Source organism: Bos taurus, chromosome 7, assembly GCF_002263795.3.
Source record: "Bos taurus isolate L1 Dominette 01449 registration number 42190680 breed Hereford chromosome 7, ARS-UCD2.0, whole genome shotgun sequence".
Classification (NCBI taxonomy): domain Eukaryota; kingdom Metazoa; phylum Chordata; class Mammalia; order Artiodactyla; family Bovidae; genus Bos; species Bos taurus.
In genome coordinates, this window is record NC_037334.1 from 8935595 (window position 1) to 8959985 (window position 24391).

General features: G+C 37.1%; 1 protein-coding gene and 1 pseudogene across 1 annotated transcript; one reads left to right on the plus strand and one right to left on the minus strand.

Annotated features, from left to right (window-relative positions):
• Window positions 1-9982: 9982 nt before the first annotated feature.
• OR7A103 (olfactory receptor family 7 subfamily A member 103) lies at window positions 9983-11016 on the minus strand. The gene has a single exon (XM_002688679.3). It carries the CDS (start codon window positions 11001-11003, stop codon window positions 10032-10034), a length of 972 nt encoding a protein of 323 aa, XP_002688725.1. The 5' UTR covers window positions 11004-11016; the 3' UTR covers window positions 9983-10031.
• Window positions 11017-14060: 3044 nt separating this feature from the next.
• LOC100300469 (cyclin-dependent kinase inhibitor 3-like) lies at window positions 14061-22704 on the plus strand (annotated as a pseudogene).
• Window positions 22705-24391: the final 1687 nt, after the last annotated feature.

The window sequence follows — 24391 nt, forward strand, 5'->3', positions numbered from 1 at the left end:
GGAACAGCAAAAGCTGACTGAAACTTGACATACACTAGGAGTGAAAGTGAAGTTACTCAGTCATGTCTGATTCTTTGCGACCCCATGATCTGTAGGCTGCCAGGCTCCTCCATCCATGGGATTTTCCAGGCAAGAATACTGGAGTGGGTTGCCATTTCCTTCTCCAGGGCATCTTCGCAACCCAGGAGGGGATCGAACCTGAGTCTCCCATATTGTAGGCAGACGCTTTACCGTCTGAGCCATCAGGGAATTAATAGGAGTAATAAAACATTTATGACATGAATTAATAATTAATTTAGAAAAAGACCTCAACTCAAGAGAACATAACATACAATGACCCAGAAATTTCTGGCAAATAGCATATGCTTTGTTATAATGTTTTGAATGATTAGGAATTAGGTCCCTTTAGATATGAACACTATCTTATGGGACAGTTGTATTCAATTTGGTTGAAAAGGCAGGTTCGTTGAATAAAATCTGGAATAAATGACCATCTATCTAGGAGGAAATTAAGTAGTTCCTTATCTGACACATCTTTTTAAAAGGGACTAAAGACCCCAGTGTAAAATTAAGCAGTCCACTTTAGACAAATATATAAAAAACTACATTGGAACTTCATTTCTACTGATATCAGAAACAGATAGTTTTAAAATCTGGATTCTTCAGTCTCTGCACTATTGGACATTCTTTGCTGGATCCTTCTCTGGGGTAGAGTCTGTCCTGTAAATTGCAGGATATTTAGAAACATTGTTTCCCACCACTTACCACTCATCAGTGACAGAAAATAATGTCTATGAATATTTCTTAAAGGACCGTGGGGGACACCCTTAGTGGCGAAACGCTGTATTAAACTAAGAATCTCAAAATATTTTTGCAGCAGTGATATAATAGTCACTTATTGATAAATAATGTTATAGACCCACCAAATGTGTGAGCCACACCATGTGATATTATACAGATATTAAAATAATGAGCCACCATTATACTGGTTGATTGGAAGCAAGTCCCTGAGATATTATTGAGAAAGAGACAAAAGAGGGACAAACTATAGAAAACATTAAACATAATGATGATCTGCCACTAAAATATAAAAACCATTTATGATGTATTCAGGATTATATTGATGCATTTGTGTAAAAGTATATAAGTATGTATAAGAACACATTTTAGAAAGAGATTTTTCAAAAACTAAGTATATACAGAGTGAAGTAAGCCAGAAAGAAAAACACCAATACAGTATACTAACGCATATATATGGAATTTCAAAAGATGGTAACAATAACCCTGTGTACGAGACAGCAAAAGAGACACTGATGTATAGAACAGTCTTATGGACTCTGTGGGAGAGGGAGAGGGTAGGAAGATTTGGGAGAATGGCATTGAAACATGTAAAATATCATGTATGAAACGAGATGCTGGATGCTAGGGGCTGGTGCACTGGGATGACCCAGAGGGATGGTATGGGGAGGGAGGAGGGAGGAGGGTTCAGGATGGGGAACACATGTATACTTGTGGTGGATTCATTTTGATATTTGACAAAACTAATACAATTATGTAAAGTTTAAAAATAAAATTAAAAAAAAAGAATTTATGGAACAAAATATATCGGTGAGAGTGCAATTATGTTAAGGGTACTGTTTCCTGGGAAATATGCTATGTGCTAAACCACTTCAGTTGTGTCTGACTCCATACAACCCTATAGACTGTAGCCTGCCAGTAGCCTCCATCTCTCCATGGGATTCTCCAGGCAAGAAGACTGGAGTGTGTTGTCATGCCCTCCTCCAGTGTATCTTCCCAACACCAAGATCAAAACTGCATCTCTTAATTCTCCTGCTTTGGCAGACAGGTTCTTTACCACTAGCACCACAATAATAAATTGAATAATAAAATTGAATGAAAACCTACAACTAACTGAAAAAAGACACAAAAGAGTAAAAATTTAGCAATATTAACATGGATCACTAATTCAAGATCAAATTGCCAAAGATTTGGAAGTGAAGCAATATAACAAAAGAACATTTACAATGTGAGGAAGGAGCAGTATCTAAGTTATAATTTTGTCTTATATGTAGAGAAAGGAATTCAAATATGGCTATAGAATGTAAGTCAAATAGTAAATAATTACGGTAAGAGGTGATGCAACTTTTAGGAAAAGATTTAATCAGAAGACCAAAAGGAATAAAAATAAAAACAGATGAGAAAGTCTTAATAGAAGTAAATATGTATAAGAAGTTATTTATCAGCACTAAGGATGCTAAAGAACTCCCACTTTCCTTTCTGGCTTACATCAAGAGTTGACACATGAAGAATATTAAAATATACAACTAAAGTATTATGACAAGAAAAGTAACAATAAAGAGCAATGAGCAGCCTGTACTATGCAGCATGGTGACTGTAGTTCATAACACATTTTTTAGAATAATTGTAAGTTGCTAAGAGACAGTATATCCTAAAAGCTCTCCTCACAAGTAATAAATTGTAACTATATGTGGTGACATGTTAAGGAGATTTACTGTGGTGATCATTTAGCAATATAAATATTGAACCATTATGCTGTGCACCTGTAACTCACACATTGTCAAAGGTCAGTTATACCTAAATTCTTTTGGAAAAGCAATGAGGAGAGGGTTCGTAGATTTGACCAACAAAATTTATCAATTCTTATACAAAACCACAAATACATCTATGCATATATAAAAGAGCTAAATCACAAATTTAAGTTTTTTGGTTAAAAAATAATCCTTCCTATCAAAGAATGCAATTTAGAAAAGGAATAACAACACCTGATACCACTGTATAAAACAAAATAGTTATAGAGATATTTTTTTTAATAGAGAAACACTGCATGGCTAACAAATCCATAGATCTATTTAACCTCACAGATAATAAAATGGTTGCAAAGTAAACCTCACTAGCATACATCCTTACACTTATATAACTAAGTTTTTTTTTTCTCTTAAGTGAACACAAAAACAAGAGAAAATACTGTAATGTGTGTGTTTCCTACACAGCTATTGAAAGTGTGTAGTTGCAAACAGTCCTTCGTTTAGATCTTTCTCCTCTATGTGGAGGCACAGTCTAATATGCTCCATCTTACAATAAAATGAAATGCCCTCAGCTCACTGACTGCCTCTCCACAATTAATACCCTATTTGTCTACTCCTGTTAATTAACAAGAACCTTAGACTCATGTTCCAATTTTACTGGATGCAGTTTATCCCTCCTATTCGTTCTTCTGTTGGGCTTCCACTAGCATGATTTAATTGTCAGCATTGACGATCTCATTTTCAAGTTCACTGTTCCTTTTCAGCATCATAAATAAATGCATCTTCAGGAAACCCAGCAAGCAATCATGGTGCCCTCTGCCTCAGGGCTATGCTACATTGGTCCTCAGGTGATCTCAGGTACATTCCTGGTTTCCATCCTTCTGATCCTCTTCTGCAGAGTCTGTGGAGCTCTCAGACTCACCTGTTTGGGAGGTTTGTCTCACTTTGCCTGGGAAATTTCCCTGTGAAAGTCAAAGTTCCCCCATAAGTAGCTGGTGATGCAGACTCATGTCCTGTCTCTGCACAGGACAGCTAAGAGATCAAGCATTGGTCTCCCATCCAGATGTAGGACCACAAAAGCAATGAACACCTCCTGTCCAACCGAAAAGGAACAGGCTGAGGGACTGCAGCAGAGGAGATATTTGCATCTTCCGTGTCAGCTCATTAAATATGTTTTCCCTTTGTTACCCCAGGGGAAGTTCATTATTTCCCCTGGTGACACTGGTCTGGACAGAATGCATTTTTTTCTTCTGATTCTCTGTTCCTAAGAGACTCCATTTTAAGTTAGGTAAATTCAGTTTCCTCACTCCTTTGCCTTTACCTCTCCTGCTTCCAAATTTCTAAGGCTCCCGGCACTACATCACATCCCTGAGTTCAAGTTTTCTCAAAAGCATAATATTGACAATTGGTCTTGACTAGGTCCTTTGGGTCTTCAATGCTCTGATCTGTTGTGGGAACACAACCCAAGGAATCTCTGAATATGACCATTGCCCTTTTCAAAACAGGGGATAACTTTGCTCCTTTAATATAAAACTTGGCTACTATAATCCTTGGTTGCATGCAAGTTTTCCAAAGCCTAAACTGATTTCCTACTTACAGCAGAAATTAAACAACCCACTTGCCAATGCAGGAAATTAAAAGAAACAGGTAGGATCCCTGGATCAGGAGGATCCCCTGGAGAAGGCCATGGTAACCCACTCCAGTATTCTTTCCTGGAGAATCCCATGGACAGAGAAGCCTGGCAGGCTACAGTCCATGGGGTCACAGAGTTGGACAAGACTGAAGTGACTTAGCACAGAACAGCACACATACTGCTCCTAGTTGAGTTTAACCTTTTGGAGTCAATCAGTGAGCTTCCCTTATATAATATCATTTTATGTTTCACTCTGATTTTTAATAGGAGAAAATTTTAGTCATTCTGGAGAAATTTCGCCCCCTTAGCTGGTACAGAGAATTTCACTTTGTCTAAATGTAAATGTGCATCTGACTCTGAGACCTTTGGAATTAAAGATAGGAAAAGAAAGTCATTATTAAAATTCAGATCACATTTATTAACAAAATGTATTAACGTTTCTACATTTTTTCTAATTTATGTTCATTCAAGCATTCTTTTTTTTAATTTAATTTTATTTTTAAAATTTACAATATTGTATTGGTTCTGCCATACATCAAAATGAATCCGCCACAGCCATACATGTGTTCCTAATCCTAAACCCTCCTTCCTCCTCCCTCCCTATACCATCCCTCTGGGTCGTCCCAGTGCACCAGCCCCAAGCATCCAGTATCGTGCATTGAACCTGGACTGGAGACTCATTTCATATATGATATAATACATATTTCAATGCCATTCTCCCAAATCATCCCACCCTCTCCCTCTCCCACAGAGTCCAAAAGACTATTCTATACATTAGTGTCTGTTTTGCTGTCTATTATACTGGGTTATTGTTACCATCTTTCAAATTCCATATATATGCGTTAGTATACTGTATTGGTGTTTTTCTTTCTGGCTTACTTCACTCTGTATAATAGGCTCCAGTTTCATCCACCTCATTAGAACCGATTCAAGTTTATTCTTTTTAATGGCTGAGTAATACTCCATTGTGTATATGTACCACTGCTTTCTTATCCATTCATCTAATGATGGACATCTAGGTTGCTTCCATGTCCTGGCTATTATAAACAGTGCTGCAATGAACATTGGGGTACACGTGTCTCTTTACCTTCTGGTTTCCTCAGTGTGTATGCCCAGCAGTGGCATTGCTGGATCTTAAGGCAGTTCTATTTCCAGTTTCTTAAGGAATCTCCACACTGTTCTCCATAGTGGCTGTACTAGTTTGTATTCCCACCAACAGTGTAAGAGGGTTCCCTTTTCTCCACACCCTTTATAGCATTTATTACTTGTAGACTTTTGGATCACAGCCATTCTGACTGGCATGAAATTGTACCTCAAAGTGGTTTTGATTTGCTTTTCTCTGATAATGAGTGATGTTGAGCATCTTTTCATGTGTTTGTTAGTCATCTGTATGTCTTCTTTGGAGAAATATCTATTTAGTTCTTTGGCCATTTTTTGATTGGGTCATTTATTTTTCTGGAGTTGAGCTGTAGGAGTTGCTTGTATATTTTTGAGATTAATTGTCTGTCAGTTGCTTCATTTGCTATTATTTTCTCCTATTCTGAAGGCTGTCTTTTCACCTTGCTTATAGTTTCCTTTGTTGTGCAGAAGCTTTTAAGGTTAATTAGGTCCCATTTGTTTATTTTTGCTTTTATTTCCAATATTCTTGGAGGTGGGTCATAGAGGATCCTGCTGTGATGTATGTCGGAGAGTGTTTTGCCTATGTTCTCCTCTAGGAGTTTTATAGTTTCTGGTCTTACGTTTAGATCTTTAATCCATTTTAAGTTTATTTTTGTGTATGGTGTTAGAAAGTGGTCTAGTTTCATTGTTTTACAAGTGGCTGACCAGTTTTCCCAGCACCACTTGTTAAAGAGATTGTCTTTAATCCATTGTATATTCTTGCCTCCTTTGTCAAAGATAAGGTGTCCATATGTGCATGGATTTATCTCTGGGCTTTCTATTTTGTTCCATTGATCTATACTTCTGTCTTTGTGCCAGTACCATGCTGTCTTGACGACTGTGGCTTTGTAGTAGAGCCTGAAGTCAGGCAGGTTGATTCCTCCAGATGGTGAAAAATTGAAAGCATTTCCTCTAAAGTCAGGAACACGACAAGGGTGCCCACTCTCACCATTACTATTCAACATAGTTTTGGAAGTTTTGGCCACAGCAATCAGAGCAGAAAAAGAAATCAAAGGAATCCAAATTGGAAAAGAAGTAAAACTGTCACTATTTGCAGATGACATGATCCTCTGCATAGAAAACCCTAAAGACTCTACTAGAAAATTACTAGAACTAATCAATGATTATAATAAAGTTGCAGGATATAAAATCAACACACAGAAATCCCTTGCATTCCTATACACTAATAATGAGAAAACAGAAAGAGAAATTAAGGAAACAATTCCATTCACCATTGCAATAAAAAGAATAAAATACTTAGGAATATATCTACCTAAAGAAACTCAAGACCTATATATAGAAAACTGTAAAACACTGGTGAAAGAAATCAAAGAGGAGACTAATAGATGGAGAAATATACCATATTCATGGATTGGAAGAATCAATATAGTGAAAATGAGTATACTACCCAAAGCAATTTATAGATTCAATGCAATCCCTATGAAGCTACCAACGGTATTCTTCACAAAGCTAGAACAAATAATTTCACAATTTGTATGGAAATACAAAAAACCTCGAATAGCCAAGAATTCTTTTTTTTACTTCTATCCTTCCAACTTTCTCTCACGTTTTCTTTCAGCACAATGGATGGAATTACAAATGACGCAGTACATTTAAATATATGTGTGCACGTGTGTTTATTTCAGAGAAAGTGTATACAGATACAGACACATATACATATTCCTAAACTTTAACAATATTTGGAGACTCAGAGAAGTATTTACATACATTTTATACATTCATCACAACCTCCAAGTAAAGTTAGGATTTATCATCTCACATTTTCTTCTGAAAGATAAAACTGAGGCTCAGGGCATTTGCATTATTAACAATAACTTTATAAAGAAATTAAAATGCATTGTGGACCTTTTAAAATTATACACAAATGGAACCATGTAGTATACTGCTGGTTTTGACATTTATAAAATTGTATATTTTTTAAAATGTGTTGTTTATTATATTTACACTCTAATGAATTAGTTAAGAATTAAAATTTTCTGGTTGTGCATTTTTAAGGGTAGTATGTTCTGTTCAGTTCAGTTCAGTTCAGTTGCTCAGTCATGTCCAACTCTTTGCAACCCCATGGACTGCAGCACTCCAGGCCTCCCTGTCCATCACAACTCCTGGAACTTACTCAAACTCATGTCCATTGAGTCAATGATGCCATCCAACCATCTCATCCTTTGTCATACCCTTCTCCTCCTGCTTTCAATCTTTCCCAGCATCAGGGTCTTTTCCAAGGGTAGTATATTAATCACATTAATACTGGTGAGAGGTAGCTCCTATAACTGGGAAGAAAGCAAAGTGGCATATATGGATTTAGGAACAGTGAAATTTAAATATAGTGATTAACGTTTGAGAAATAAAGTTTTTTTTTTTTTCTTATAAAGTAAAAGACTGTTGTTCAGTCTCTAAGTCATATCTGACTCTTTGCAACCCAATGGACTGCAGCATGCCAGGCTTTCCTGGCCTTCACCATTTCCCAGAGCTAACTCAAATTCATGTCCATTGAGTCAATGATGCAATCCAACCATCTCATCCTCTGCCACCTCCTTCTCCTTTTACCTTCAACCTTTCCCAGCTTCAGGATCTTTTCCAATGAGTCAGTTGTTCATATCAGGTGGCCAACATATTGGCACTTTAGCTTCAGCATCAGTTCTTCCAATGAATATTCAGGGTTGATTTCCTGTAGGATTGATGGGTTTGATTTCCTTGCAGACCAAGGGACTCTCAAGAGTTTTCTCCAACACCACAGTTGGAAAGCATGAACTCTTTGATGCTCAGCCTTCTTTATGGTCCAACTCTCATGCAGTCACCATCCTCAATAAACTAAAGACTAACCTACTTACATAAAAGGAAGAAATTGACATAAGGTAGTTTAAGACAGAAGACCACTGTAGCTGAACACACCATCATGGAGCAGCCTTTCAAACACAAAATAGAGTCTGACAGCTGACTGTCAGTAGATCCATGAGGAAACAATCATAACTCAGATCAACTCCCCATCATAGAAACTCATTACATAAAAAAAAAAAAAATCATTATACTAAATAATTTGCTTTTAGGATGACTTGTTATGTAGCAACAGCTAATTGATATATACTAATCCAAGTGAACAGAACTGAGACAATTATAATAATATGTTGCTTTATTTCTAGGCAATTGTTACGATATCTGAATAGCATTCATGACTTCTCTATTATTCAAGTTTATGTCATACAATTTTTTTAAAAGGGATTCCATTTAGTTTTCCTTGTAGGTAAGCAAAAAAGGTTAAAAGGATATGCCTATTTGTGAGAAACATATACCTTTATCACAGGAAAGTGAAAACATGAAAGTCACTCAGTCTGACTCTTTGTAACGCCATGGACTGTACAGTCCATGGAATTCTCCAGACCAGAATGCTGGAGTGGTAGCCTTTCCCTTCTCCAGGGGATCTTCCCAACCCAGGTCTCCTGCATTGCAGGTGGATTCTTTACCAGCTGAGCCATAAAGGAAGCCCAAGAACACTGGAGTGGGTAGCCTATCCACTTCTACAGTGAATCTTCCTGACCCAGGAATCATACTAGGGTCTCCTGTTTTGTAGGAGGATTCTTTACCAAATGAGCTATCAGAGAAGCCCATTTATCACAAGACTAGAAGGGAATTTAAGGTCTAATTAGCCATAATTTGGATATATATATAATATTATATATATTGTGCATGTCATATAAATATGATATTTATATTATTCATTCCTTCTTGCATTGATTATACAGAAATGGAATGGGGAAAATATTTCAACTAGAGCAATGGAAGGAGCCATTTATTTGTAGGCAACAATGGAAATTTGCAAGCAGAAAGATATAATCATGCCAAAAACTCTTTTGCCCCAACAATAAACCCCTTTACACACAGATACTAAATTACATACCTCAATAAGTAAATGGACATCATGAAAAAATAATTTGCAAAGATACAATCTGACATAAATTTTTGCTGCATCATACTTAAGGTCTCTCTTACTCTAGGTCTTATTATGTCAAAGTCTTTATTGAAATTTCTGTTTCACATAGATGTCAATTAGAGACATGCATTTGATGATCAGCTTTACCAGTAACTCCTATAGAGAATGTAGATGCTAGGTTAAATAAAGAATTGTACCCTGTGAATGAGTAAAACCAGATGACCATTTATGAAATACACTACCTGTTAACATCTACATTTTCAAAAAAAGCAATTATGGTAGTGATGCTCCAAGGTATGAAAAACTAAGGCATGATAAACTGTAGTTCCACATTTACTCTCCTTGAAACTATGTAATTGGTTTGGTTTCCAAGTTAGTTTTTTTCCTACAGAAGTAGCACAGTTCATGATTATTCTTTCAGCAAAAAGAAAGAAAAATTATTCAGTATAAAGTATATCATTTCAGAAGAATTTATTCTTAAGAAATGTATGAAGCATCATGAGATAAATGGGAATTTACATATGTTTCACACATGGTTTTGAATCAAATTGAAAGAGTAGAAAAATAACAAGAGAAAAATCTTAGATGATAGGGAACAGAAAAGTTAAGAAAGGATGCTTTTAAAATCATATAGAGAAGTTGAAATCAAAAAAATGGAAATACCAGTCTATAAACTGAAGAAGCAATTGCTATTATCATAGTCTAATCAAGGAATCACATATCCCCCTATGAGGCTTTGACCCTGCTATCATGGGCAGTTTTTCAGCCCAAGGGCAAATGGCCCTTTTACAAACATTTCCATCCCAAAGAATCTTTTCAGAGCCCTTTTTATGTCTTTATTTCTCAGACTATAGATGAAGGGATTCAGCATGGGTGTGACCACAGTGTACATCACCAATACTATAGCACTCATGTGTGAGCTGTGGGTAGCAGTGAAGCTAAGATACACTCCTAAGGCTGAACAATAAAATAAGGAGACAACTGAGAGGTGAGATGCACAGGTGGAGAATGCTTTATACTGCTTCTGAGCTGATGAGATTCCACAGATAGAGAACACTATTTTAGTGTAAGAGTAAAGGATACTAGCCAGGGGAACACCCCGGAGAATTACAGATCCAAAATACACCACCATGTTATTGAGAAAGGGGTCAGAACAGGCCAGTCTGATCAGCCATGTGATTTCACAGAAAAAGTGGTGGATTTCCAAGTCTGAGCAGAAGGACAGTTGCAACACCGTTAAGCTGTGTAACAGGGGAAAGAGGGCACTCACGATCCAGGACACCAGCACCAGCAGTCCACAGAGCCGGGGGTTCATGATGACTGTGTAGTGCAGGGGGTGACAGATAGCCACATACTGGTCATAGGCCATCATGGTCAGGGGAAAGTCATCTAATGCTGCAAAGAGTAAGTAAAAATACACCTGGACAAAGCAGCCTTCATAGGTGATGCCTTTGCTCTGTGTCTGGATGTTCCACAGCATCTTTGGGATGGTGGTGGATGTAAAACAGATGTCTACAAAAGACAGGTTAGAGAGGAAGAAGTACATGGGGGTGTGAAGGTGGGGGTCTGAGCTGATGGCCAGGATGATGAGCAGGTTTCCAATCACAGTTATCAGGTACATGAAGAGGAAAAGCCCAAATATAAGGGGCTGCAATGCTGGCTCCTCTGAAAGTCCCAGAAGGAGAAATTCTGAAGTTTGTGTCTTGTTCCTTGATTCCATGTGATGGAAATGACTACTGGGAAAAAAGAAAATAGCGTGATTACTTTTCAAACAGGTGTAAGACACATAGCTGAACTTCTGTAATTTCTATTTTGCTGACAAGAAATTGATGTTAATGAGTTGTATATAGATAAATTCTCCTTGAAGGTATATTCCGTTTCACCTCTAATTAGATACTTTTGTCTTATTCTCAGAACATTTCCAAGGAGTTCATGCATTTACAGTTTTAATGAGAAAGTCTTTTATGCATTTGAGAAACATTATGCTAGTCAACATGTTTCAAGTACATATCGGGGATAAATAGAGACACTTAGAAACAAATCTCTCACACTCCAAGGGTGGTAAAAGATGATATTCAAATAAATATAGAATATGTTAGAAGGTGACAGGTGTTATGAAGAAAACAAAAACACGTAAAAAGGAGAGTGTAGTATGAACATTATTTTGTACCAAGTATTCAGGCAAGGCTTACAAACAAAGGGTTCTACGAAGATACATCAAGGCAAAGAGGGAAGGTAATATCGTGATACCAGGAGAAGTGTGTGTCTGGCAGAAGGAACGGCCACTGCAAAGTAACTAAGGAAGAAGCTGGTCACATGTTCAAATGCAAGGAAGCCGGTGGAGTGAAGGAATAAGCAGGAAGGGGAGTGGTTAGAGATGGTGTCAAGGATGCTGAGGAGCAAGGTGGCTTCCCTGCTATAGCTGAACCTTCAGTCCATAGAGAATCTGTCCTTCCATGTTGATTCCAGAACTTTATGCATTTAGCTGCAAAGAAATCCTGTAAATTATATCAGATCATCTTCTTAGTACCATCTTTGATGGAGTTTTGGCCTCTGTCACCTTATTACGTCACCTTAATATGTGAGTGCAGTTGCCTTTGCTTTAACAACTGCTCTCACTCCACAAGGCACAAGTATACACACACACCATAGCCTCCTGGGCTGTGTTACTGTATGAATTTCTCGCCCAGAACCACCTTCCTTAAGCCATGGGTGATGGCACCTCAAGCTTGTGAGATCAGATTATCTTTCTCCTAAAGGATGTTTAAATAGTACCCAGAAATTCCAGTTCACAAGCTACTGAGTGAATAATACAGTTGAGATTCCTTTTAGCTACAATGACTTTCTGCCCTATATTTAAATAAATATAAAAAGCATGGGAGAGAGAGAGATAAAATAAAGGGGAACAATCTAACAAGCTCAAACAGCCCCTGAGACAATGTGGTGTTCTTGATTTGGCAACATTTCAACTTCAGCTATATCCCTTGATACCCAGGAAAGATCAGAAAGAAAAATACACAGAGGCAATGATATCTGTAGGGTGTGAAAAACCATACCAATTTGCCCTGTCTCTCTCTCTCTCTCTCTCTTTTTTTTTTTTGATGTGGACCATTTTTAGCCTTTTTGAAAGTGTTCCAATATTACGTCTGTTTTATGTTCTAGGTCTTTAGCTGTGAGACATGTGGGATCTTACCTTCCCAACCAGGGATCGAACCCACAGCCCATGCACTGGAAGGCAAAGTCCTAACCACTGGAGAGCCAGGAAAGTGCCCTTATCTCTGTTTTTTTTTTTTTTTTAATGAGATATATTTTATTTGTTATTCTTGGGCTAAATGTTTTTAATTTTTTTTTCACAAATCCACTGGGAACATCCTAATTCTAGTTCTGATCTTTGGACAGCATGCAAGGACTTTTCCAGACCATACGCTGTGAGTACATGAGGTCATGAAAATTCATTCTCTTATTCTGGATAAATTTCTTCACATGATTTAAGCATGCTGCTGCTGCTGCTAAGTTGCTTCAATCGTGTCCAACTCTGTGTGACCCCATAGAAGGCAGCCCACCAGGCTCCCCTGTCCCTGGGATTCTCCAGGCAAGAACACTGGAGTGGGTTGCCATTTCCTTCTCCAATGCATGAAAGTGAAAAGTGAAAGTCAAGTCGCTCAGTCGTGTCCGACTCTTCACGACCCCATGGACTACAGCCTACCAGGCTCCTCTGTCCATGGGATTTTCTAGGCGAGAGTACTGGAGTGGGGTGCCATTACCTTCTCCAGATTTAAGCCTAAGGACACCTTTATTTCAGTATACTGTGATGTTGTCACTATAATGCAAGATTCCAAGCATCAGTGATTTCAGCTCCCTTGTTTACTTCTTATTTTCCCATATGTACATGAATACATATGTGCATTTATTTTAAAAACACAATTAAGAAAATTATAAATTATGAAATAGAATGGCAAAAATGTTAAACCAGTTAAAAGAGTAATTTCAGATGAATGCATTAAACAAAACTAAATGGAACATCAAAACCATTATGTTTTAATCAATTTTTGATGTTCCATTCAGTTTTTAGCAGTAACAGAACAATCAAAACAATAATTAATAATGAATTAATAACTAATTTAGAAAAGACCTTGACTCAGGAGAATCTAATATATAATCTACCTGGGAATTTCTAGCAAATAGCATGTGTATTGTTAATATTTGTTGAATGATTAGGAATTAGATCCCCTTAGATATGAACACTAGTGTATGGGAAGATTGTACTCCAACTTTTTTTTATTTTTTTGTACTTCAATTTGATTGGAAAAGGCTGGATTGTTGAATAAAATTTGGAATAAATGGTCATCTATGTGGAAGGAAATGAAGTGGTTTCCTATTTAATGCATCTTTTTAAAAAAGACAAAAGTCCCCAGTGTAAAATCAAACAGTCCATTTCAGATGATCATATAAAACCATACATAAAATCTACAGGTGAGAAAACTATTCTTATCAAGGGAGAAAATCAGAAGTAAAAAGAAAAACAAATTTAACTATATAAAAATTTAAAACATTTTATGGTCAAAAATACCCACCCCAAAATCAACTGCAGAACAATATTTCATAAAAAATCTTTGGACATGCGGTTAACTGTTGAGAAGAAGGCATAAAGTTATGTAGATGTATGGTAATAATAAGAAATAACTTCCTGACTGAATATACAAATCTTTGCTCAAAGTGAGTACTAGTTTAATAAACAGGAAGATATCTAATTCACAACCTTGTGGCTCATCTCGGGGCGGAGGCTGAGATACCGGTGCTGCCTAAGGGAGGTGGTGGTCGATCTGGACGTGGGGTGGCCCGCAATGAAGCCGCCTAGTTCAAAGCAAACAAGTGAGTTTGACTCATCAGATGAAGAGCCTATTGAAGATGAACAGACTCCAATTCAGATATCATGGCTACCCCTGTCACGAGTGAATTGTTCTCACTTTCTTGGTTTATGTGCTCTTCCAGATTGCTAATTTAAAGATGTTAGAAGAAATATCCAAAAAGATACAGAAGAACTAAGGAGCTATGGTATACAAGACATATTTGTTTTCTGCACCATAGAGTTCCAAAACCTTTTGGATCTCTACCATCAGTATGGAATTATCATTCATCACCATCCAATTCCAGATGGAGGGACTCCTGATATCACCAGCTGCTGTGAAATTATGGAGGAGCTTGAAATTTGCCTTAAAAATAACCGGAAAACCTTAATACATAGCTGTTTGTCTCCTCCTATACCTGTCTGACACAGTATCACCGCAGCAAGCCATCGACAGCCTGAGGGACCTGAGAGGATCTGGAGCAATACAGGCCATAAAAGTAAGAAGGGTGACTGTTCTCATGAGGCTGTGGTTAGGGATGAACTGTCACAGTGCAACACGTCCTCAAAGGGGCCATGAAAATCCAAAGCATCCTGTTATCCATGTATCACCTGTTTATATTTTGACTTTTTAAATTTACATTTAAGTAAGTTCAGCTTTTCCAAACAAAATAATGAAAAATTGTGAACTTTCCAGTTTATTCATCCAGGATCCATTCCTTTTCAGTTTTTGCCCATTCAGTTCTGGGAATGAATTCTGTCACCTGGAAAAATGAGGCAATTTTTACTATAAAATTGGTAGTTTCCTGGGTAGACTTTTGACCTAAAAGTAGCTAATGAAGATCCTCTCATGGTATCATTAAACATTTAACAAACAGATGAATGACTAATAGAAAAAAAAAAAAAATGTAAGGTCATTCTAGTTATCCTTTGCTGTGACTAACCAAAGTGACATCTTTCCATTTACTTTCTCTTTAAAACAAAAAACACTGAGTAGTAGTGCCCCAAGGATATTATTGATTTGTAGATCTGTCATGCCAACAGAAAAATACACCCAACTGAATGCAGAGTTCCAGAAAATAGCAAGGAGAGATAAGAAAGCCTTCTTAAGTAACTATGAAAGGAAACAGCAGAAAACAATAGAATGGGAAGACTAGAGATCTCTTTTAAGAAAAATTGGAGTTACCAAGGGAACATTTCATTCAAAGATGGGCACAATAAAGGACAGAAACGGTATGGACCTAACAGAAGCAGAAGATATTAAGAAGAGGTGGCAAGAATACACAGAAGAACTATGCAAAAAAGATATTAATGACCCAGTTAACCACAATGGTGTGCTCACCTAGAGCCAGACATCCTGGAGTGTGAAGTCAAGTGGATCTTAGGAAGCATTACTACAAACAAAACTAGTGGAGGTAATGGAATCCCAGCTGAGCTTTAAAAGATGCTGCTGTTATTCTCCTGTAATTGAGATCTAATCTTACTGCATTGTGGTCAGAAAAAATGCTTGGAATGATTTCTATTTTTTTGAATTTACCAAGGCTAGCTTTATGGCCCAGGATGTGATCTATCCTGGAGAAGGTTCCATGTGCGCTTGAGAAAAAGGTGAAATTCATTGTTTTGGGATGAAATGTCCTATAGATATCAATTAGGTCTAACTGGTCTATTGTATCATTTAAAGTTTGTGTTTCCTTGTTAATTTTCTCTTTCGTTGATCTATCCATAGGTGTAAGTGCGGTATTAAAGTCTCCCACTATTACTGTGTTATTGTTAATTTCTCCTTTCATACTTGTTAGCATTTGTCTTACGTACTGTGGTGCTCCCGTGTTGGGTGCATATATATTTATAATTGTTATATCTTCTTCTTGGATTGATCCTTTGATCATTATGTAGTGACCTTCTTTGTCTCTTTTCACAGCCTTTGTTTTAAAGTCTATTTTATCTGATATGAGTATTGCTACTCCTGCTTTCTTTTGGTCCCTTTTTGCATGGAAAATCTTTTTCCAGCCCTTCACTTTCAGTCTGTATGTGTCCCCTGTTTTGAGGTGGGTCTCTTGTAGACAACATATGTAGGGGTCTTGTTTTTCTATCCATTCAGCCAGTCTTTGTCTTTTGGTTGGGGCATTCAACCCATTTACATTTAAGGTAATTACTGATAAGTATGATCCCATTGCCATTTACTTTATTGTTTTGGGTTCAAGTTTATACACTGTTTTTGTGTTTCCTGTCTAGAGAATATCCTTTACTATTAAAAATTCCAACATATGGAGGCTGAACAACACACTGCTGAATAACCAACAAATCACAGAAGAAATCAAAAAAGAAATCAAAATTTGCATAGAAACGAATGAAAATGAAAACACAACAACCCAAAACCTGTGGGACACGGTAAAAGCAGTCCTAAGGGGAAAGTTCATAGCAATACAGGCACACCTCAAGAAACAAGAAAAAAGTCAAATAAATAACCTAACTCTACACCTAAAGCAACTAGAAAAGGAAGAAATGAAGAACCCCCGGGTTAGTAGAAGGAAAGAAATCTTAAAAATTAGAGCAGAAATAAATGCAAAAGAAACAAAAGAGACCATAGCAAAAATCAACAAAGCCAAAAGCTGGTTCTTTGAAAGGATAAATAAAATTGACAAATCATTAGCCAGACTCATCAAGAAACAAAGGGAGAAAAATCAAATCAACAAAATTAGAAACGAAAATGGAGAGATCACAACAGACAACACAGAAATACAAAGGATCATAAGAGACTACTATCAACAATTATATGCCAATAAAATGGACAACGTGGAAGAAATGGACAAATTCTTAGAAAAGTACAACTTTCCAAAACTCGACCAGGAAGAAATAGAAAATCTTAACAGACCCATCACAAGCATGGAAATTGAAACTGTAATCAAAAATCTTCCAGCAAACAAAAGCCCCGGTCCAGACGGCTTCACAGCTGAATTCTACCAAAAATTTAGAGAAGAGGTAACACCTATCCTGCTCAAACTCTTCCAGAAAATTGTAGAGGAAGATAAACTTCCAAACTTATTCTATGAGGCCACCATCACCCTAATACCAAAACCTAACAAAGATGCCACAAAAAAAGAAAACTACAGGCCAATATCACTGATGAACATAGATGCAAAAATCCTTAACAAAATTCTAGCAATCAGAATCCAACAACACATTAAAAAGATCATATACCATGATCAAGTGGGCTTTATCCCAGGGATGCAAGGATTCTTCAATATCCGCAAATCAATCAATGTAATACACCACATTAACAAATTGAAAAATAAAAACCATATGATTATCCCAATAGATGCAGAGAAAGCCTTTGACAAAATTCAACATCCATTTATGATAAAAACTCTCCAGAAAGCAGGAATAGAAGGAACATACCTCAACATAATAAAAGCTATATATGACAAACCCACAGCAAACATTATCCTCAATGGTGAAAAATTGAAAGCATTTCCTCTAAAGTCAGGAACAAGACAAGGGTGCCCACTTTCACCATTACTATTCAACATAGTTTTGGAAGTTTTGGTCACAGCAATCAGAGCACAAAAAGAAATAAAAGGAATCCAAATTGGAAAAGAAGAAGTAAAACTCTCACTATTTGCAGATGACATGATTCTCTACATAGAAAATCCTAAAGATTCCACCAGAAAATTACTAGAACTAATCAATGACTATAGTAAAGTTTCAGGATATAAAATCAACACACAGAAATCCCTTGCATTCCTATACACTAATAATGAGAAAACAGAAAGAGAAATTAAGGAAACAATTCCATTCACCATTGCAACGGAAAGAATAAAATACTTAGGAATATATCTACCTAAAGAAACTAAAGACCTATATATAGAAAACTATAAAACACTGGTGAAAGAAATCAAAGAGGACATTAATAGATGGAGAAATATACCATGTTCATGGATTGGAAGAATCAATATAGTGAAAATGAGTATACTACCCAAAGCAATTTATAGATTCAACGCAATCCCTATCAAGCTACCAACAGTATTCTTCACAGAGCTAGAACAAATAATTTCACAATTTGTATGGAAATACAAAAAACCTCGAATAGCCAAAGCGATCTTGAGAAAGAAGAATGGAACTGGAGGAATCAACCTGCCTGACTTCAGGCTCTACTACAAAGCCACAGTCGTCAAGACAGCATGGTACTGGCACAAAGACAGAAATATTGATCAATGGAATAAAATAGAAAGCCCAGAGAAAAATCCACGCACATATGGACACCTTATCTTCGACAAAGGAGGCAAGAATATACAATGGATTAAAGACAATCACTTTAACAAGTGGTGCTGAGAAATCTGGTCAACCACTTGTAAAAGAATGAAACTGGACTACTTTCTAACACCATACACAAAAATAAACTCAAAATGGATTAAAGATCTAAACGTAAGACCAGAAACTATAAAACTCCTAGAGGAGAACATAGGCAAAACACTCTCCGACATACATCACAGCAGGATCCTCTATGACCCACCTCCAAGAATATTGGAAATAAAAGCAAAAATAAACAAATGGGACCTAATTAACCTTAAAAGCTTCTGCACATCAAAGGAAACTATTAGCAAGGTGAAAAGACAGGCTTCAGAATGGGAGAAAATAATAGCAAATGAAGCAACCGACAAACAACTAATCTCAAAAATATACAAGTAACTCCTACAGCTCAACTCCAGAAAAATAAACGACCCAATCAAAAAATGGGCCAAAGAACTAAATAGACATTTCTCCAAAGAAGACATACAGATGGCTAACAAACACATGAAAAGATGCTCAACATCACTCATTATCAGAGAAATGCAAATCAAAACCACTATGAGATACCATTTCACACCAGTCAGAATGGCTGCGATCCAAAAGTCTACAAATAATAAATGCTGGAGAGGGTGTGGAGAAAAGGGAACCCTCTTACACTGTTGGTGGGAATGCAAACTAGTACAGCCACTATGGAGAACAGTGTGGAGATTCCTTAAAAAACTGGAAATAGAACTGCCTTATGATCCAGCAACCCCACTGCTGGGCATACACACTGAGGAAACTAGAATGGAAAGAGACACGTGTACCCCAATGTTCATCGCAGCACTCTTTATAATAGCCAAGACATGGAAGCAACCTAGATGTCCATCATTAGATGAATGGATAAGAAAGCTGTGGTACATATACACAATGGAGTATTACTCAGCCATTAAAAAGAATACATTTGAATCAGTTCTAATGAGGTGGATGAAACTGGAGCCTATTATACAGAGTGAAGTAAGCCAAAAGGAAAAACATAAATACAGTATACTAACGCATATATATGGAATTTAGAAAGACGGTAACAATAACCCAGTGTACAAGACAGCAAAAGAGACACTGATGTATAGAACAGTCTTATGGACTCTGTGGGAGAGGGAGAGGGTGGGAAGATTTGGGAGAATGGCAATGAAACATGTAAAATATCATGTAGGAAACGAGTTGTCAGTCCAGGTTCGATGCATGATGCTGGATGCTTGGGGCTGTTGCACTGGGACGGCCCAGAGGGATGGTATAGGGAGGGAGGAGGGAGGAGGGTTCGGGATGGGGAACACATGTATACCTGTGGCGGATTCATTTTGATATTTGGCAAAACTAATACAATTATGTAAAGTTTAAAAATAAAATAAAATTAGAAAAAAAAAAAAAAGATGCTGCTGTTAAACTGCTATACTCGTTATGCCAGCAAATTTGGAAAACTCAGCAGTGGCCACAGGACTGGAAAAGGTCAGTTTTCATTTCAATCCCAAAGAAAAGCAAGGCCAAAGAATGTTCAAATTACCATACAGTTGCACTCATCTCACATGCCAGCAAGATTTTGCTCAAAACCCTTCAAGCTAGGCTTCAGCAGTATGTGAACCCAGAACTTCCAGATGTACAAGCTGGATTTAGAAAAGGCAGAGGAACCAGAGATCGAATCTCCAACATACATTGCATCATAGAAAAAGCAAGGGAATTAAAAAAAAAATCTACTTCTGCTTCACTGACTATGCTAAAGCCTTTGACTGTGGATCACAAGCAGCTGTGGAAAATTCTTAAAGAGATGGGAATACCAGGCCACCTTACCTTCCTCCCGAGAAACCTGTATGCTGAAAAGAAGCAAGTTAGAACTGGACATGGAAAAACAGACTGGTTCCAAATTGGGAAAGGAGTACATCAAGGCTGTATATTATCACCCTGCTTATTTAACTTACATGCAGAGTACATCATGCAAAATGCTGGTGAATAACAAACTGGAATCAAGATTGCCAGGAGAAATATTAGCAACCTCATATACGCAGGTTATACCACTTTAATGGCAGAAAGTGAAGAGAAACTATAAAGAGTCTCTTGATGAAGGTGTAAGACAGCCTATCACTTCTTGGCAAATAGATGGGGGAAATGTGGAAACAGTGTCAGATTTCATTTTCTTGGGCTCCAGAATCAATGCAGATGGTGACTGCAGTCACAAAATTAAAAGATGCTTGCTCTTTGGAAGAATAGCTATGTCAAACCTAGACACGGCTTTTTAAAACTTTGGAAAACTCAGCAGTGACAGAGTTTTAAAAAGCAGAGACATCACTTTGCCAACAAAGGTCTGTATAGTCAAAGCGATGGTTTTTCCAATAGTCAGGAATGGATGTGAGAGTTGGACCATAAAGAACGCTGAGTGCCAAAGAATTAACACTTTTCAACTGTGGTGCTGGAGAAGACTCTTGAGAGTCCCTTGGACCAGTCAATCCTAAAGGAAATCAACCCTGAATATTCATTGGAAGGGGTGATGCTGAAGCCGAAGCTCCAATACTTCAGCCACCTGATGAGAAGAGCTGGCTCACTGGAAAAGACTAATGCTGGGGAAAATTGAGGGCAAGAGAAGGGGGTCACAGAGGATGAGATGGTTGGATGGCATCACTGATTCAATGGACATGAGTTTGAGGAAACTCAGGGAGATAGTTATGGACAGAGAAGCATGGCATGCAGCAGTTCATTGGGTTGCAAAGACTTGGACACGACTTAGTGACAGAACAACAATGCTAGCTTGCCTTCCTTTCCCAGTTACCTGGTCTCAGCTTTAGGACTAAGTCAGAGGAGCAGGTTCTGAAAACAGAAGCTCCCTCTTGTTACCTGTTAAAATCAAATGATGTTCAAATTTAAGATATTCCCAAGTGTCTCTTTGACAAGAACAAATTACATGGACAAACATATGTATATGTGTGCGTATATGAGTGTTTTGCATCTTTAATCTTAACCCGACATTAATATGGGCTATTTATCACCTCAGCATTCTGGGGCAAACATGGTTTTCCAGCTCTATGCTGATATAAGTTAAGTTAGCAGTATGCAAGCCCAACTTCTCAATAGTAATACAAAATGAGATTTTGGGCAGGGAAATAATATCCTCTGGGCAGCTGTTAAACTCCAAATGAATTAATTAAAGAATCTATTTTGCTTATCTGTTAAGATTAGTAATTTTATTTCAGTATTTTCTATTATGAAAATTGTTCCAAAATGATTTTATCCTCACAAAAAGCAGACAACTAAGGCTTCTGTAAACCAATAAATAGATTTTTCTTGAATATACTGTTAATTGCTGCAGACAGTGCCCTTCCCTGTGGACTTACTCCCCAGGAGAAAATGCATTAGAAATAGAATACCAGACCTGGTTTCGATCCCTGGGTTGGTAAGATCCCCTGAAGGGAACGGCTTCCCACTCCTGTATTCTGGCCTAAAGAATTCCATGGGGTTGCAAAGAGTCGGACATAACTGATCGACTTTCACTTTCACTTCATGTGTTTAATCTTATTTGCTCCTGCCAGTAAAGGGAAAAACGATTTTACAGACGTAAAATGCTCATCTGTATTTCATGATAGCTGCTATTTTTTCGAGATTTTTAAAGCAAGTTTTTCACACTATATATAGCTTTTGTTGTTGTTTAGTCACTAGGTCATGCCCAACTCTTTACAACCCCATGGACTGTCGCCCTCCAGGCTGCTTTGGCCATGGGATTTCCTGGGCAGGAAAACTGGAGTGGGTTACCATGCCCTCCTCCAGGGGATCTTCCTGACCTAGGGATTGACCTCGGGTCTTCTGCATTGTAGGTGGATTCTTTACCACTGAGCCATGAAAGAAGCCCTGTACGTAGCTTCACTGGAAGATAAAACTTCCCCAAGATGTAAATACCTCCTTACCCAAAAGGATGTAGAATCATTTTTACCAAGTATTATTTTGATTCCTGATTCCAACTAGTATCATGACTACTCTGGCAATTAGCTTTCTACAATGTATTTCAGTGTATCTTTACTTTTTTCAGCAATATAATTAACTTCATGAGTTCCAGGAAAAGCTAGCTGCACACTTTCATCAAGAAATTCACTATCAAGATCTGTATCTAGATAAAAGAATTTCAAATTGCATATATATATGACCATGTCTGAAATTTGAGTTCTCTAATAGCATTTGTATTGAAACTACTAGTGTTATCAAACTGAATGTAATGAATGTAAATGTACCTGTGCAGATATTCCTAAAGATTTTACTGAAAAATTTCAAAAAAAAATAATTTACAACCTTCAGCCTCAGAAAAAACTTAATGTTGATTGAGGTTGAAACTTTTTTTTAATTAAATGTATTTATTTTAATTAGAGGCTAATTACTTTATAATATTGTATTGGTTGAAACTTTTAAACAAGTATTACAGACATAAGGGGAACTCTCTAATTTCTCTGGCAGAGATATGAAATGGAGAACATTGTGGAAACCACCTAAAACAGCTATTGATAATAGAAACACAAATATTCTTTAACTCAGGGTCCTCCGTCTCTGTACTACTGGATATTCTCTGCCAGGTCCTTCTCTGTGGTGGGGTCTGTCCTGTACATTGTAGGATGTTTAGAAGCATCCTTGCCCACCACCTGCCCTTCATCAGTGTGACAGCAAAAAATATCTACTGATATTGCTCAATGTCCCCTGAGGGACAGTTATCCTTGGTTTAGAAGTGCAATGTGGCAGATTCATTTTGATATATGGCAAAACCAATACAATATTTCAAAGTTAAATAAAATAAAATTAAAAAAAGAAAACCAAACTGAAATATCAAAAAAAAAAAAGAAGTGCAATGTTAAATTAACAATCTCAAAATAATTTTGTAGCAGTGATATGATAGTCCTTATTGCTAAACAATGATACAGACCATCAAATGTATGAGTCACACAGCCATGGAATATTATACGGACATTGAAATAATGCTATTATTACTAGCATTAATGCTATTAATGATACTACTATTAATACAGCATTATTACTAGTTGTTTAGAAGCAAGTCCCTGAGTTGTTGCTAAGAAATAGACAAAAGTGGATAAACTGTAGAAAAACATTAAACATACTGGCCACTCATCAGTAAAACATAAAGAAAATTTAATGATGTATTTAGGATTATATTTATACCTTTGTATAAAAGTATGTGAATATGTATAAGTGCATATTTTAGAAGGGTATTTTTAAAGGAAACTAAAAACTTAAGGAATAAAAAATACTTATTCCATAAATAAAAACTTATGGAATAATAAATATACTTAACCTTATGAAGCAAAATAAGGTAAAATACATTGCTTCCTGAACAACTGTAGGTAAAAAATTGAATGAAAATCTGCCACTAACTAATAAAAACATAGAGTAAGAATTTAACGATACCAGCATTGGTCTCTAATTTATGTTGAAATTGCCAAAATGAGGAAATGAAAGAATATAACAGGACATCTACAATCAGGATACAGAGCAGTACCAAATTTGTAATTTCAACTCATATTGAAATGCTGCTGCTGCTGCTAAGTCGCTTCAGTAGTGTCCAGCTCTGTGTGACCCCATAGACGGCAGCCCACCAGGCTCCACCGTCCCTGGGATTCTCTAGGCAAGAACACTGGAGTGGGTTGCCATTGCCTTCTCCAGTGCATGAAAGTGAAAAGTGAAAGCGAAGTCGTTCAGTCATGTCCAACTCTTAGCGACCCCATGGACTGCAGCCCATCAGGCTCCTCCATCCATGGGATTCTCCAGGCAAGAGTACTGGATTGGGTTGCCAAAACGTGAAGGCAATGTTTAATATGGTAGAGAAGAATGTCTTTCAAATTATGTCCAGAGCTGATGCAACTTTTGCAAATAGATTTAATTAGAAGGCTAAAAGGAACAATAAGAAATAACAGTCGTGAAACTACAAGTAAATATGTATAAAGTGCTGCTGCTGC